The 16,674-nt window shown below is 40.7% G+C and overlaps 1 protein-coding gene across 5 annotated transcripts in view; it reads left to right on the forward strand.

Moving 5' to 3' along the window:
• Window positions 1-15,766, forward strand: part of son.S (SON DNA binding protein S homeolog) — a 68,256-nt gene extending 52,490 nt beyond the window's left edge. For 3 of the 5 annotated variants that reach the window (XM_041583414.1, XM_041583415.1, XM_041583416.1), the window contains 6 exons: window positions 2,393-2,503; window positions 8,386-8,502; window positions 10,610-10,757; window positions 11,681-11,746; window positions 13,611-13,726; window positions 14,110-15,766. In XM_041583414.1, coding sequence (XP_041439348.1) covers window positions 2,393-2,503; window positions 8,386-8,502; window positions 10,610-10,757; window positions 11,681-11,746; window positions 13,611-13,726; window positions 14,110-14,274 — 723 coding nt within the window. In that variant the 3' untranslated portion in view covers window positions 14,275-15,766. Of the gene's footprint in view, window positions 1-2,392; window positions 2,504-8,385; window positions 10,318-10,609; window positions 10,758-11,680; window positions 11,747-13,610; window positions 13,727-14,109 lie in introns of those variants that run through there. The other 2 variants (XR_005965724.1, XR_005965723.1) reach the window with 2 other exon arrangements.
• Window positions 15,767-16,674: the final 908 nt, after the last annotated feature.

Consider the following 16,674-nt stretch of genomic DNA (forward strand, 5'->3'; position numbering starts at 1 on the left):
CAATCAGAGACTTGAGGGGGGGCCCACATGGGTCATATCTGTTGCTTTTGAATCTGAGCTGAATGCTGAGGATCAATTACAAACTCACTGAACAGTTATGTCCCATGTGGCCCCCCATCAAGTCGCTGACTAACTAGAGTTATAGAGCTGAAAAGCAGGAAGTAGTGTTGTGGCTGTTATGTTACACATCCAGTCACTCCAGCCTTTATACATTACATTTTTGGATAATAACTATATTAGAAAGATTTTTTTATTTTGCACAGCCTGTCTATTTACCCAGTTTTTATTTTTACACTGAACTGTTCTTTTAACAGAAAACCAACAATGCTTACACTTGGGTTTGTTATCTCTTTAAAATAATAGGTTGTTGCGTATATCCCTATCTCTAGTTGGTTGTAGCTCTACTGCCAGACGTTGCGATGGATTTATTTATTATTTTATTCAAAAAAACAAAAAAAATCATGTCTGTTAAAGGGGTTGTTCATCTTTAATCAACTAGTTGGTTTCAGATAGATCACCAGAAATAACTTTTTCCAATTACTTTCTATTCTCTGTGTCCCAATTTTTCTAATATTTAAGCGTAAAGTGAAATTTTTCACCTTCCACAGCAGCTCTGGGAGGGGGGTCGCCGACCCTGTAAACTGTTCTAAATTGATACATTTAATGGATACATTTCTTATCTTTGTCCCTGCTGAGCAGAATCTCTGGGTTTCATTACAGGCAGCTGTTAGAATTGATACAATAGTTACTGATACTCCAGAGATGCTGCTGATAAATGTATCAAATGTTGCAAAATTGTAACCGTTTCGAATCTGCACCTGAATTACTGAACTGCCAGACTCAAACACCAGAGACACAAACATTCAACTTTAAACTTAGATTTTGGAAAAACAGTGAAAAATAAATAATGGAAAGTATTTGAAAAAAGTCTTTATTTCTGGGAAACAATCTGAAAACAACTGAATGTGTAATGTCTGTATTTGTAAAAGTTGCCCCTCTATGCCCTCCAAGGTCATGTGTTAAAGTGAACCCATAAGATTATTCCCAGGTTGCACTGAATATTCCGAAAACACATTGCAGTTGGCCATTAAATTGAACTGTGTGTTGGAGGGTTGACAATGACAGCTGTTTTCTATTATAGTGTAACTCCTGGTTTAAGGAACAGTAACGCCAAAAAATGTACGTTTTTTTAAAGTAATGAAAATATCATGTAGTGTTGCCCTGCACTGGTAAAACGGAGGTGTTTGCTTCAGAAACACTACTATAGTTCATATAAACAAGCTGCTGTGTAGCAATGGTGGAAATTGAAGAAAGGCTATATGGTACAGGTTAAATAGCTGATAACCAATAACACCATTATGTTCTACAGAGCTTATCTGCTGTGTAACCTGAGCCTTTTCTGCCCCCATGGCTACACAGCAGCTTGTTTATATAAACTATAGTAGTACTTATCTGTTATCTACTGTGTATCCTGTGCTTGAATGGCTGCCCCCATGGCTACTCAGCAACTTGTTTATATAAACTATAGTAGTACTTATCTGTTATCTACTGTGTATCCTGTGCTTGAATGGCTGCCCCCATGGCTACACAGCAGCTTGTTTATATAAACTATAGTAGTACTTATCTGTTATCTACTGTGTATCCTGTGCTTGAATGGCTGCCCCCATGGCTACACAGCAGCTTGTTTATATAAACTATAGTAGTACTTATCTGTTATCTACTGTGTATCCTGTGCTTGAATGGCTGCTCCCATGGCAATACAGCAGATTGTTTATATAAACTATAGTAGTACTTATGTTATCTACTGTGTATCCTGTGCTTGAATGGCTGCCCCCATGGCTACACAGCAGCTTTTTTATATAAACTATAGTAGTACTTATCTGTTAACTACTGTGTATCCTGTGCTTGAATGGCTGCCCCCATGGCTACACAGCAGCTTGTTTATATAAACTATAGTAGTACTTATCTGTTATCTACTGTGTATCCTGTGCTTGAATGGCTGCCCCCATGGCTACACAGCAGCTTGTTTATATAAACTATAGTAGTACTTATCTGTTATCTACTGTGTATCCTGTGCTTGAATGGCTGCCCCCATGGCTACACAGAAGCTTGTTTATACAAACTATAGTAGTGTTTCTGAAGCAAATACAGCTAGTTTTAACAGTGCAGGGCTACACTGCTTTATATTTTTATTACTTTTAAACCTTTAAATTTTTTGATGTTACTGTTCCTTTACATGTCTTACCTTACTGTGATTGTACATTGCCATGTTGTCTGAATTTGAGCCCGTCACATGCACTGGAGGCCAAATTATCAAAGATAATCAAGTTAGTGTGTGCACATGTTGTGTGCCTATAAGCTTCTAAAGGAAAGTCTTTTTGTCTCCTTGTAGCCCGTGGACATTACTTCTGCTATGAATGAACGGGCACTTGCCCAGACCAGGCTCACGGGAAACCCGTTTGACATGGAAGCCTTGATCTTGCTGAACCGTGCACAGGAACAGGTTGGTGGTTGTTTCATTCCGTTGCCAGTTCAGAATGTTGTAAATTAACTCACTCTCAACTAGGGATGCACCGAATCCACTATTTTGGATTTGGCCGAACCCCAAATCCTTCGTGAAAGATTAGGCCGAAAACAGAACCGAATCCGAACCCTAATTTGCATATGCAAATTAGGGGTGGGAAGGGGAAAAATGTTTTACTTCCTTGTTTTCTGACAAAAAGTCACGTGATTTCCCTCCCCATCCCTAATTTGCATATGCAAATTAGGGTTCGGATTCGGTTTGGCCTGGCAGAAGGATTCGCCCGAATCCTGCTGAAAAAGGCCCAATCCCGAACCTAATCCTGGATTTGGTGCATCCCTACTCTCAACTAGGAAGCAAGGACATCAGTGGAGATAACGAAGGATTCATCTAAATACATGACCATCTTTTGCAGGGCAATTGTAAAGGTCACGTTAAAGGATCAGTAACATCCTTTTTTTTTTTTATTAAAATATTTGTTTGTGTAGAAGGGGAAAAAAAAACCCAGACATATTAAACGTTTAAATCGCTAAGTCATTATTAAGAAATAACCTACCGAAACTCCGCTTGCGCTCCTCTTCAGCACTTCCTAGATGTCACTGCTCTCCCCACATTCCCCTGTTCACCATTTAATTGTGTAGCCAGGACATGGGGATGGACATCAGGTCCCCCATTCTGGTGCACAAACAAGATTCTGAGATGATACAAGGCTTGTCTTAATAACAGTGTCCACAAAATGGCTCCTGCCTGCTTGCTATCATTATGAATTCCCAGACTGATGATTCAATATTTTTTTACTGTGTAATTAAAGTTCATTTCACTTGACTAACATTATAAAATAGGATTTGGAATAATTTTTTTTGCTTGACGGGTCCCCTTTAAGTGTGTAGAATCTGTGTTGAAATCAGGAGATTTGCAGGCTTATGCTTGGGTACAGTAATATGTCTTCAGTATTACGGCATTGTGGAACTGCCACTCCATCATTTAAAGGGTATAGGATCAGTTATCTGGAAACCCGTTATCTAGTTTCAAATTATGGAAGGGTCATCTCCCACAAACTCCATTTTATCCTAATAATCCAAATTTTTAAAATGAATTTCCTTTTTCTCTGTAATAATAAAACAGTACCTTGTACGTGATCCCAACTAGTAATTAATCTTTATTAAAAAAAAAACAGAACCAGCCTATTGGGTTTATTTAACGTTTACATGATTTCCTAGTAGACATAAGGTATGAAGACCCAAATTACAGAAAGATCCATTATCCGGAAAACCTTAGGTCCTGAGCATTCTGGACAACAGGTCCTATACCTGTACTCTTTGAGGCCTGTTGATAAAGTCGAATTTTAGAGATTTTAGAAACCACGATTAAACTCTTAATTCTTTAAAACCATGAGTTATCAAATGATCAGAATATAAAAAGTATGATTGGGAAAAAATGTTGAATGATGCATTAAAGAGTACTAAATCCCCTAAAAAAAATATTTTTTTTTAGGATTACTAGCATAAGAAATATGAAAACCTCTAAATGTCTGTATATAACACAAATTTTAGAGATTCATGGATAAAAATTCTAATGATCGTAAATAAGGCACACTAATTAGACTTGTCCAATTGTCTCAAGGTAATGGGGCTGTCTTATTTGGAAAAATGTTTAGTTACTTGGAGGTAAAATAAAAGCAACCTTTCTTCTTTACATTTATCCCTTTAAATTTGATATTGTCCCCGTGCTGTTTATAACTCACAAGTTTACTTTTAAGGGGAACTCCGGCTTCCAAACCAAAATTTGATTGAGGCCACATAACACAGAAACCCTAATATACCCATCACAGTTACCTGTTTCTTCAAAAAGTATGAATAAATGTTATTTTCTATGCTGAATTCCAGCTGTTTAACAGTTCTTCTCTTTCTGCATCATTTGAAATCCTGGCAGGGAAGGAGGGACTAAAACACTGATGTTACAAATTGTAACAACTTCTCCACATCTTACAGACAGCATGCAGGAACTGTGATGTTCTTATTGAAATCATGTGTGCAGGGAATTGTGGGGTTTGAAGGATGCAGGCTGAGGACAGATGGCTGTTGATACAAAGTAACAGTAGTCAGTCAGCTCAGCAAAGTAGTCTGAAAGATCAGCAGGTGGCTGGGCTTAGGGAACTGTCAGAAACCATTAAAAATCATGAAAAGTCTGCATATTTTTTAATTGATGTATATTGCAAAGTTGCTTGAAATTATGTTTACTTTTCAAAAAGCTTAAGTTATGTTTTTGTGGAGTTCCCCTTTAATGAAAGCTGAAGTAGTTAGACTGAAGCTGCAGTGTGTAGTTGTGAGGATAGCTTACACAGTGTATCTGGGGATCGTAAATTGACCCTATGCAGCTACAAAAAGAGTGCATTTGGAGTCCCACTTTTAAGGTATGGTTGTCTTATAATTATACAAAAGAAACAATACAGAATAAAGACGCGCACAGACTTTTTTTTCCCCTCTAAATAATATCTAGGTAGCTGTGAATTTCTGCCATATGCAAATTAGGATTCGGTTCGGTATTCGGCCGAATCTTTCAAGAAGGATTCAGTGGATTTGGTGCATCCCTAGTAAGTCCTCATATGGGCTACCAAGTAGCTAATTACAGCCCTTATTGCGCACCCCTCGGAACTGTTCTCATGTTTTCTTGCTTCCCAGTATTTTTATATTTAAATGTGGCTCATGGGTAAAAAAGGTTGGAGACACCTGTTCTAGAGTTAAGTCTATGCAGCCTGTAAGCAGACTGGGGGCCTCCAAATTCTTTGTAGAGCTACATCCATCTCCTGGGCCTCCAGATGGAGAGCCCTGGTCTTAAATATGGCTAGAAATGGTGAATATTATGAATAATATTATTTTCAGCAGGGTTCGGATTTGTCCGAATCCTTCTGCCCGACTGAGTGAATCCTAATTTGCATATGCAAATTAGGGGCAGGGAGGGAAACCGCGTGACTTTTTGTCACAAAACAAGGAAGTCAAAAATGTTTTCCCCTTCCCACCTCTAATTTGGTTCGGTATTTGGCCTAATCTATAGCAAAGGATTCGCCCGAATTTGCCCAGGATTCGGTTCGGCCAGTCAGAAGGATTCGGCAGAATCCTGCTGAAAAAGCCGAATCCCAAAACTGAATCCTGGATTCGGTGCATCCCTACTAATTAGCATATTCATATGGTCATGGTACAGGCCCTGTTTTCTGTATAACCAGATCTGAATAGGTTTATAAAGGAGTATAAAGTTATACATATATATTATTATATCATCCGCAGAGCTGCCCAGCAATGTTGGCCCCACATTTATCTCTGTTGCTTCTGTCATTACTGCACATGTTTTTACACAAGATAAATCATTGGAATGGATTTGTGAAGTGTGTGTTCTGCTATTTAAAGTGGCAGGGAACCTCCTTTCTGAAAGGCACAATAATTAGTACAGGTATAGGATCCGTTATCCAGAAACCCATTATCCAGAAAGCTCCGAATTACTTAAAGGGGTGGTTCACCTTCAAGTTAACTTTTAGTATGTTATAGAATGGCCAAGTTTTCAATTGGTCTTCATTATTGATTTTTTTATAGTTTAATTATTTGCCTTTTTTTCTTGGCTTTTTCCAGCTTTCAAAAGGGGGTCACTGACCCTATCTAAAAACAAATGCTCTGTAAGGCTACAAATGTATAGTTATTAATACTTTTTATTGCTCATCTTTCTATTCATTCCCTCTCCTATTCATATTCCAGTCTCTTATTCAAATCAATTCATGGTTACTAGGGTAATATGGACTATAGCAACCAGATGGCTGGACTGGAGAGCTGCTGAATAAAAAGCTAAATAACTCAAAAACCACAAATAATAAAAAGTGAAAACCAAAATGCAAATTGTCCCTCTCTACATCATACTAAAAGTTCATTTAAAGGTTAACAACCCCTTTGAAGGCTGTCTCCCATAGACTCAATTTTATCCAAATAATCCACATTTTCAAAATTTTCTCTGTAATAATAAAACAGTAGCTTGTACTTGATCCCAACTAAGATATAATTAATCCTTATTGGAGGCAAAACCAGCCTATTGGGTTTAATATTTACATGATTTTCTAGTAGAAGGTATGAAGGTCCAAATTATGGAAAGATCTGTTATCTGGAAAACCCCAGGTCCTGAGCATTCTGAATAACAGGTCCCATACTTGTACAAGGCCAGTTTACAGCTTAGACTGACTTTGCGATAGCGATGCACCGAATCCAGGATTCGGTTTGGGATTCGGCCTTTTTCAGCAGGATTCGGATTCGGCCGAATCCTTCTGTCTGGCCGAACCGAATCTGAATCTTGGAGGGAAATTGTGTGACTTTTTGTCATAAAACAAGGAAGCAAAAATGTTTTCCCCTTCCCACCCCTGATTTGCATATGCAAATTAGGGTTCGGATTTGGTTCGGTATTCGGCTGAATCTTTCACAAAGGATTCGGGGGTTCGGCTGATTCTTTCACAAAGGATTCGGGGGTTCGGCCAAATCCAAAATAGTGGGTTCGGTGCATCCCTACTTTGCGACAGACTGACAGGTTTAGGAAAAGCTAAAGCCACATTTTGAAAAAATGTCACTGCGTGAAAGACAAAATCTGGCAACTGTTCTGTTTAAAAGACAGTTTCACAGTGGAGTTAATGGAGACAAGTTTCTCTCCATTTTTATTTTGCCTCGCTATCACCACTTTTGTGAATTCCCCCCTTATATTTAGACCCCTGCTAAGCAACTATTCCTTCTTGCATGTGTTTTATGTTTATGGGGTTGTAGCCTTATTATTCTGCTTCAGCCTGAACATGCTCTCTGGTTTTCTGGGTCACTGATCCTGGCAACCCAAAGACAGATTAATTCAGAGAGTTCTACATATTTGTATTTGGTTATATTTATACTTTGGTTACTTACCTGTTCGTCTACCATTAATGCTTTCAAGTCCTAACAATAACTAATCTAAATTCCAAGCCTGAGAGCTAAAAAAAAGGGTGTAATATAAAAAAATGAAGACTAATTATAATTCATCTTAAAATACTGTTGTCTAAACCATGCTACGGGTTTATTTTAAGATGTTCCCTTTAAGCAAGAGGACACCATATGAACTCCATAGTTATTGAGGGTCACTCCTTTTTAGGGTCCAGCTTTTCATATGAGGTTCTGTTTCTTACATCGGTTTCTTGCTTATTGGGTTCATTTCCCCCTCTAACCCCGGATTGGGTTTTTAAAAATAAAAAGGTCAGACATTTTCATTTCCTTGTCAGGGGAAAAACCCTAATTGTCAGGAAGCCAAAGTATTTGAATAAAGAAACCAGATGTTTTTTGTACCCAAAGGCTAGAACCCAAAGGCTAGAATCCAAAGGCTAGAATCCGTTGTCTAAACCATGCTACGGGTTTATTAATGTTCCCTTTAAGCAAGAGGACACCATATGAACTCCATAGTTATTGAGGGTCACTCCTTTTTAGGGTCCAGCTTTTCATATGAGGTTCTGTTTCTTACATCGGTTTCCAGCTTATTGGGTTAATTTTCCCCCTCTAACCCCAGATTGGGTTTTTAAAAATAAAAAGGTCAGACGTTTTCATTTCCTTGTCAGGGGTAAAACCCTAATTGTCAGGAAGCCAAAGTATTTAAACCCAAAGGCTAGAACCCAAAGGCTAGAACCCAAAGGCTAGAACCCAAAGGCTAGAACCCAAAGGCTAGAACCCAAAGGCTAGAACCCAAAGGCTAGAACCCAAAGGCTTGAGCATTTTTGAATCAGCCCCTTAGTGTAAGCAAGGCAAAAATCAAGTTAACCAGTAACCAACATGCTTGTGTATGGAATACAAATACTAAATACAATTTTACATCACACTTAGATCGACGCATGGGCTCAGTCTACGTCCCTACCTGGACAATTCACAGGTAGCACCGGCGCTCAAGTACTTTCTGCAGATGAAATCAGCAACAGCGGTCCCCAGGCCTGGCTGAAAAAGGTATTGATCAAGCAAGTGGCTGTGTTAGTATAGCTCCCACCTGTTGGTTTTGTAAGATGTGCGGAACAAGTAGAAGCCCAATAGTTTATATGTGCTCTTCTAATGTCATTGTAGAACCTACGTCAGATATTGAGACATTCATGTGAAATCTAAACCTAACCTTGGTTAAACCTGCCCATTACCCTTAACACACAAGTGTTATTAGTATCTTTTAAAGACATGCCCTGTATAGCATCCAAAATTTCATGTTAATGCACAGGTTTGGCTTTCAAATTGCCGATGTTGTCCTGACATCTAAATGAATTATTGCTCCAGCGGCCCATGTATCTGTGAGCCACGGTAGATATTGATAACGTTTGTATGAACTGTCTGTTTCACTGTACCCCAAACGGTTTGCTCACATGTTATCAGGAGGCAGAACCTTATTTTGCTTTCATGCCATTAAAACCGGAGAAGGTGTTCACACAATCCCTGAAAATACAACAGAAGACCAATCATAAGGTCACCTTTCAGGCCAAGATACAAAGTTTGTGCAGGATCAAGGTACTGTCCTAAAACCTTACATTGAATATTTCATGAGCTTAAATGTAATTATTGGTTGTAGACATAAGTAGATGGTTTGTGGTGAGGAGCAGCCTCGCTTGGCATGCAGAGAAGTTGGGAAGCCAGTGGAAAGAGGAGGGGACCCCAGCACGAGATGAAATGATATGAGTCAGCTTTGCAAGGTGGAGGATCCATGGGACACATGAACGTCAAGCTTGTTTGGTTCTTCAGGAGTTCCAGTATGTCTTTCGCAAAGAAGATTTCTCAGGACCGTGATGCTTGATGATGTGCCTGCTTCCCACCCCTGCATGCCTTAAGCTGCTGCTTTTGTACCATGTTCATCCATATGTCCACTCTTTAGATTCCTTTATTTCTTATTATTGACATCTGATGTCATTTATTTGGCATACATTCCTAGTGCCTGCCCATTTTATAAACAAGATCAATCGACCCTCCCCCTCTCCAGGAAAAAAAAAAGTAGGTTTCTGACCTGTATCATGTGAACTGACTGCACTGGGGATCATAGAGAGGAGCAATGCAGTTACATTGCCGTCTAAATTTCGCTTGTGGCATTCGGCTTTGCCTAGAGAACTGCATTGCACAATGTTCTTTAGCTGCGCTCCAGCAGGTACAGTGAAACAGGTGTTGATGTTACAAATTCTATCCTTGCAAAGCAGGTACAAAAGCGGGATCGGACCCTGGTGTGACTTTGGCTGGGATTTATAGCATTCTCAGCATGGTTGCCCTTCCTGCGAAAAAAGGGGAGAATGCAGCTCGTAAGTAAGTAAACACTTCTGGGTGCACAGAGCGACTAAAGTGGTATCCCGAGTGTCTCCTTGCATTGGCATGATCTGATACTGTCCTAGGTATATGGACATTACAGGTCTGATTTGTAGTGTACGCTCTTTATTCCACACCTTTACCCAGTTGTACATTGCTAAGTGTTGGAATGATGGTGTAAAAAAAATTAAATTCTAACCCGGGCCAAAACCGCCTTAGTATTGTTCCAAAATTCCTTATGTCCTGCAGCCCTGGACCTACTGAAAATGACAGACTGGCATTTGCCCAGTATTTCAGGTTTCAGAATCAAGGTAGGACAGCTTTTTGCTTGGGTGAGCACTGGGGTACAAGAGAGGTGACTGTTCACAGACTAACCTGTGAACTTTCACCGCTCTATATGGAAACTTGTTGCAGGGTCATATCCTGTAGATGTCTTCTTGCCACGATCACTGCCTGCCGCACTCTTACAACTCTCCAGCCAAAGAGGTGTAGGTAGGTAACACTTTAAGGAGTTTTTACAACTGTGATTAGCTTTGCGTTGTAAAAATATTACTTTGGTGCATATATCTGGCTAGCGCTGTAATCTGTAATTGCAAAACACTTGGTATTGTTGGCAGTTTGGCCAAAGAAGTGTGTTTAGATGGTATCTCCATTAAATGAGTCTTTATTGGAGCCTTTTATTGTTTTTCCTTGTTCAGAATTCCACTAAGAAGTAATCATACTCTTCTTAATGGTCAAACTAATATTTTGCATGGATGTCTCCCTTTGTTTTTTTGTTCTGTAGGATCAGTTCCTTAAAGCAGCACCTGTGAGCGGTGGGAGAGGAGCGCTTCTTATGCGCAAAATGGGATGGAAGGAAGGCAAGGGGCTTGGTAGACATAATGAAGGAAATGTTGACCCCATATTAATTGACTTTAAAACTGACCGCAAAGGTGAGACCTGAACGTTCTTTGAGTATGCATTTTCTATATTGTTTTTTGCTTTGTTCGTGGGGTGCTTGGTCATTGGTTGCTCAACCTTGGCAGACTAATCAGATATGTTGTTGTATAGGCATGTCCTTCTTTTTGGACATATAGACAAATACAAGATTCCTCTGCACTCAACCCATTATCAATATATTTAAGACAGACATTTTGTGCATACTGCTACTAAAAAATGCCTTACCCTTTAAACAACACAGGGATTGTTTGTCCATATATTGCAATATATTTAAGCTGGCCAACTACATCAAAGTCATCCCAAATCTGGTCAGTCCTACGCTCTATTTTCATCTGATTCATTAAGAATTAATTGCTTCATTATACATTTTACAAAGGGACTAAGTTTTACCTGCAACTTACTAGCTGCTTTGAAAGTAAAACTCCCAAACTTGGCTGCCCTTTTATTAGGACAGCTACAAATACATAGCAACAAAAACTCTCCAGTCCTTGTTAAGTTGTTGCTGCAGGCTCCTGACCGCACAATAGATTCCTGCAAAAGGCCTGGAGGCACCAGTGGCTTGAGAACCTTCTTCATAAAGATCATGTAATAATCATGAAAAATCACAACTAGGAGTATATAGTATATAGTGGGTAGCAGGCCCGGACTGGCAATCTGTGGGTTCTGGCAAATGCCAGAGGGGCTGCTGTAAGGTCTCATACACAATCACTAGTCAGTGGGCTGGTGGAGGACTATTTGGGCCTCTGTGTACTTGGAATGCCAGGGCCTGTTTTGACTCCCAGTCCGGACCTGGTGGGTAGAAAAGTAAACCGGATATAGAAATGAAATGGTTTCTCTGTCATTTTTTAAAAATGGCTGGAAGAATGTTTCATTGATTTCTGTCTTGACTGATATACCCTGTATTTTGGTTTGATAGGTTTGGTTGCTGATGGTGAAAAGGCATCTAACAAATTGGCTTTACCAATGATGAAGGATCTGTCTGGTGAGTGTATTTTTTATTTTTCTTACTCAATAGGAAGCTTTATTAAAACAAGTTTTTGACATAAACGTTTTGTCTGATTCCACCTGTTATAGTAAGTACAATTGTTTACGTTTATTACATACATGAAGATTGGTATCACATATTCATTATTAGCTTATTCATATCCGACCACCATGGATGCTTCCCCCCTGGCCTTTATTGCTTATTTTAACGTTTGTCTCACCTCCACTTCAAACCTCGATTACCAGTCAGTGTCGGGTATTTCCATTAAGCTTTTCCAGTGTCTCCAGATTTGGATGTATTTAAGCAATTGCCGTCTTTTATCTAGAACAACCCGTTCCAGTGATGCCAAGTCCTCCATTGCTTTTTTCCATTCCTGTAATGAGGGCGGCGTTAGGTCTTTCCAGTGCAGAGTGAGCAGTCACCGTGCCAGGAATAGCACTTTGGCTAGAAAATATCTTGTATGTCCAATTGTAGACAAATAAGATGCAATGTCATTCCAGTATAGCTTCACTTTTTGACATGTGTGCATTAGAGTGGTTGTCTCTATCTTACACCTTGGGCACCTGGGGGAAGGCAATATTTTCATGACATGCAGTCTTTGTACCGTGTAGTAAGCTCTATGTATTGAGTACAGCTGGGCTAGACTATGTGTGTATGAGTTTGCCACTACTTTGGGAGTACTCAACACTCATTCCTCATCAGATATTATACCTACGTCCTCCTCCCAATCTCCCCTGGCCTGTATTTTACTGTCTACATATAGTGTTTTACACAATTGCTTATACAGGACAGAGGTTTTCCTTTTAAAGTTAATTTCCATCAGGGTGTCAATAATTGGGGAGTTAACCACCGAGTGGTCGGGGTGTCGGAAAAGTCTATCAGGGTTGTGGTGCACCAACCACTGCGTGAGAGGGAGTTCTCTGGTTGTGTGTAGTTGCTGCAGTCATATGACCTGATCCATCTCCCATACATCTGCTATGGTCACTATTTTAAGCTTGTACCATATTCTGGGTGGGGTATGGGAAGCCAGCTCCGGGAACATAGAATTGCCCCAATGTGGGGTCTGAGGAGCAAGTTTATTGTAACCCACCGTTTTGTGCGCAATGTGCAGGATATTACTCTGTAGATATAACAGGGGCACTTTGGGTCTCCGAGGTTTTTTAACCAGGAGGGCTGACCAGGGAGTATCTGGGTTCTCTGCTGCCTCTGTCCACAGCTGGAACGGTGGGGGGAAGTATCATAGGAGGGTATGTGTAAGTTGCGCAGCTAAATAATAATAATAAATAATACATATATAGGTCCTGGAGTGCCATGCCTCCTTCCTCCCTAGGTCTCATTAGTGTGGAAAGGCACCGGCATGTTCTTGAGGAACCCCAAATAAATTTGCTGATCAGGCTGTGCACCCCTGCAAATAGCTTTTTTTGGTATAAAAATTGGTGAATGCCAAAGCGTATATATAGCCACTTGGGCAAAATAAACATCTTTATCAGTTGTACCCTATCAGCCGGTCCCACCGGGAGTGTCTCCCACATTTTGAACGTATGCTGGGTCCATTGGATTAACGGCTCCATGTTCAGTTCCTGAAACTTTGTGATTGATAGTGCAATCTGGAGTCCTAAATATGTAAACAAGTTTTCAGTCTGTAGGGTGTGCTGCTCAGGTTTAATTTTACATCAGCAACCTGCGATTAAACAGACAGTTCTGCTGTAGAGACCTCCCGTATTGTACATGTAGAACATTGGAGGTTGCAAGACGATCGAAGTGACGATATAAGACATAGTTTAGTCTCATGCAACTCGACTTTGTTTCTGATGGATACTTGGGCCAAAACCACCTCAATTTTTTGATCACATCATTTCAGGAAAGCATCCGATTTCTGCGCTGATGGAGCTTTGCAACAAGAAAAAATGGTCTCCACCCGAGTTCGTCCTTGTGGATGACACAGGCCCCGAACATCGCAAGAGGTTTCTTTTTAGGGTAAGTACCTTTGGATCATTCAGTTCCGATGGGTGACTAATACTGTCCATAGTTGAGCCCTCTCTGCCAAAACGGACAAGAAGAATGTAACTGATGACATGGCACTTATTTGGCAAAAAAATCCCCTGCCTCGTGGTTCTAGTTACTAAATCCTAAATTGTATGAAATTGACAGATTCAGAGCATATGTATTAAGTTTGGCAATCAGTCAATAGTAGTTGATCTAGAGGAGGGATTTTAATGACTAGAAAGGATTGATAGTCGGCCTTCTTGGGTCTTTTCCTTTCACTGGATTAATGTTCAGTGGTTCCACCTAATTCATTTCAGTTGTGTGATACTTTCTCTAAAACCGTTCAGCCTGTACTAAACGTTGTTCATCTGCAGGTGACAGTTAGTGGTGGGGTGTACCAACCAAATCAGCCCAGCCTCAACAAAAAACTGGCCAAAGCCACGGCGGCGGCAGCTGCTCTTCAAGCGTTAGGTGCGCTACCAAAGGAAAGCATGACGTCCACCGCCAATTTCCGGAGCGCTTCTACCAGCACTTCATAGCAGGAGCTTCCTCTCAACTCTATATCAAGTTGTTCCAGGAAAGTGTTGTCGTAATGATCAAGTGCCCAAGAATATTACGCGTTTTACAACGGAAATGGTTTTGTAAGAGTACAGATGTTCCTATTTTTGTGCATGGACTAGTGTTTTGTATCGCAGCGCTGGGGAATGTAAATCTTGTTTGTGCCTGTTGTAGATTCCGCCCGACCTTAGAGGCGTCTCGTTTGCTGTGTTTTGCAAGAATGTTGGATGTAAAACGTTTTTCTTTTTAAGGAGGAAAGAGATTTGTTTAATGTGAATAATTCTATATACATATGAGCATTTTAATGTAGTGCAGTCTAGGGCCAATAATAAGCAATAGTCAACCCTCATTTACTTTATCTGGCCGCCTGGGGCAGCTGAAGTGATTTAGGTTGCCTATTGCTGCTCTAAGTGGCATTTTGACATTCATTCCTTTCGTATAACAGCCTCTTGGCAGATTGTCACTTAGTGAAATGATCCCAATTTTCCCTGTAATGGCAGCCTTTACACATATCCGGTGCATCACTTGAGTATATCATTCTAAGCTGTGCATGCTTGTGCTAGCAACATAGATGGAGCAATGGATGTGTTTGAGTGGGTTGCGGAGCAGTGATGTGTGGGCTGTCCCAGAAGCCGCGGGATAGGTGGCTTTGAGTCGACTTCCACACATATTTTGCGGGTTGTGGTTGAAGCTCTTCCACTCGCTCCACCTGCAACCTTACTCTGCTGCCTCCATTTATAGGTGCGCCCCTGCCCTGCTCCCTTATATGACATAAGAAATGGTGGGGTCAGGAGCTTTAAATAGAAGCGCTGGCACATCACTGCTGTCTAGTATCACTCAAATGCCCCTCGTTGGTTTCTTTTTGGTGTAATGTGATTGCAGCAATAAACATATCATGTAACACGTTTGGGCATAAGAGCATTTGCTACTCCTGCAGCCATATTGGGTTCAGGGCAGATTCGGGGAGATTAGTCGCCTCTTCTCCAAGGTGACAATCTCCCCGAACTGCCTTCCCGCCAGCTATAATGAAAAATCGCCAGTGGCACTCGCGTCGCTTCATTTTCCGAAGTTGCCTCACGAGGAAATAAATCGCTCCAAATGCCATTCCACTGACAATTAAATTTTAGCCGACGGGAGGCAGTTTGGGGAGTTTGTCGCCCCGAAGAAGAGGCGATTTGTCGCCAGGGCAACTAATCTCCCCGAATCTGCCCGTGTGTCCTGATCCTTACTGCTCGGAGTTGGCTCTGGCACATTTCATGGCCTCCACATCCTTGAATGATAAAGATCATTTTGCTTCGGTTCTGCCTGTGCTACTTGGTTATTGTTCTTGTTTATGATTTTTTTTACCCTCAGATATTTTTAAGATCTTGATGTAAAATGTGGCTTCATTAAAGGAGCCATCCTCTAGCCAACGCAATGGCTTCTAAAAGGTGTGACATTATTGTACATAAGTAATAAAGTCAAACTACATTTCTTTGTGGCATTTTCTGTTTTATATCGAATGGGGGATAAAACTGTGTTAAAGGAACAGTTCGGTGTAAATGTAAAAACTGGAAATAGGCCGTGTGGATATATAACGGAAGAGAACACTACTTCCTGCTTTTTAGCTCTCTAACTCTGAGTCAGCAACTATATTAGAACCATTTTTTTATTTTGCACAGCCCATCTATTTACCCAGTTTTTATTTTTCTACTGAACTGTTCCTTTAGGGTTAGTTCACACGAGGAGATGTGAGGAGATTTTGTCACCTGACGACTAATCGCCTCTTCTTCTGGGCGACAATCTCCCCAAACTGCCTCTGCGTGTCTTCCCATCCGCTATAATGAAAAATCGCCTGCGCTAAAACACACGCGGCGCTGTGTTTTCAGAAGTTGCCTCACAAGGAAAGTTTGGGCGACTTCGGAAAACGAATCACCGCGTGTGCTTTAGCGCAGGCGACTTTTCATTTTAGCGGATGGGAAGACACGCAGAAGTAGTTCGGGGAGATTGTCGCCCAGAAGTAGAGGCGATTAGTCGTCAGGCGACAAAATCTCCCTGAATCTCCTCGTGTGAACTAACCCGTAAAGGTCAGCAGGGCTTATAAAGGTGACGTGTATGTAATTTTGGACACCTGGAGACAAAACGAAGGGGAGGTAAACAAAGATCCTTTTCTTGATTAGACTAAACCCTAATCTACACCTTTAGCATTAAACATTGTGTTGGCTATCAAACCCCAGCCCATAGTCATACACGAATCTGAGCAAATTACGGCTCTGACTCTCGGCCCAATTAACGAGAAAATATCCCTGTACGTTGATGATTAACTCATATCTAGCAGATACTGAAGATTCCCTTCTAGCCCTTATTTAAAATAGCGGAACAGTTTAGAGAATTTTCAGGGC

This window comes from Xenopus laevis, chromosome 2S (assembly GCF_017654675.1).
Source record: "Xenopus laevis strain J_2021 chromosome 2S, Xenopus_laevis_v10.1, whole genome shotgun sequence".
NCBI lineage: Eukaryota > Metazoa > Chordata > Amphibia > Anura > Pipidae > Xenopus > Xenopus laevis.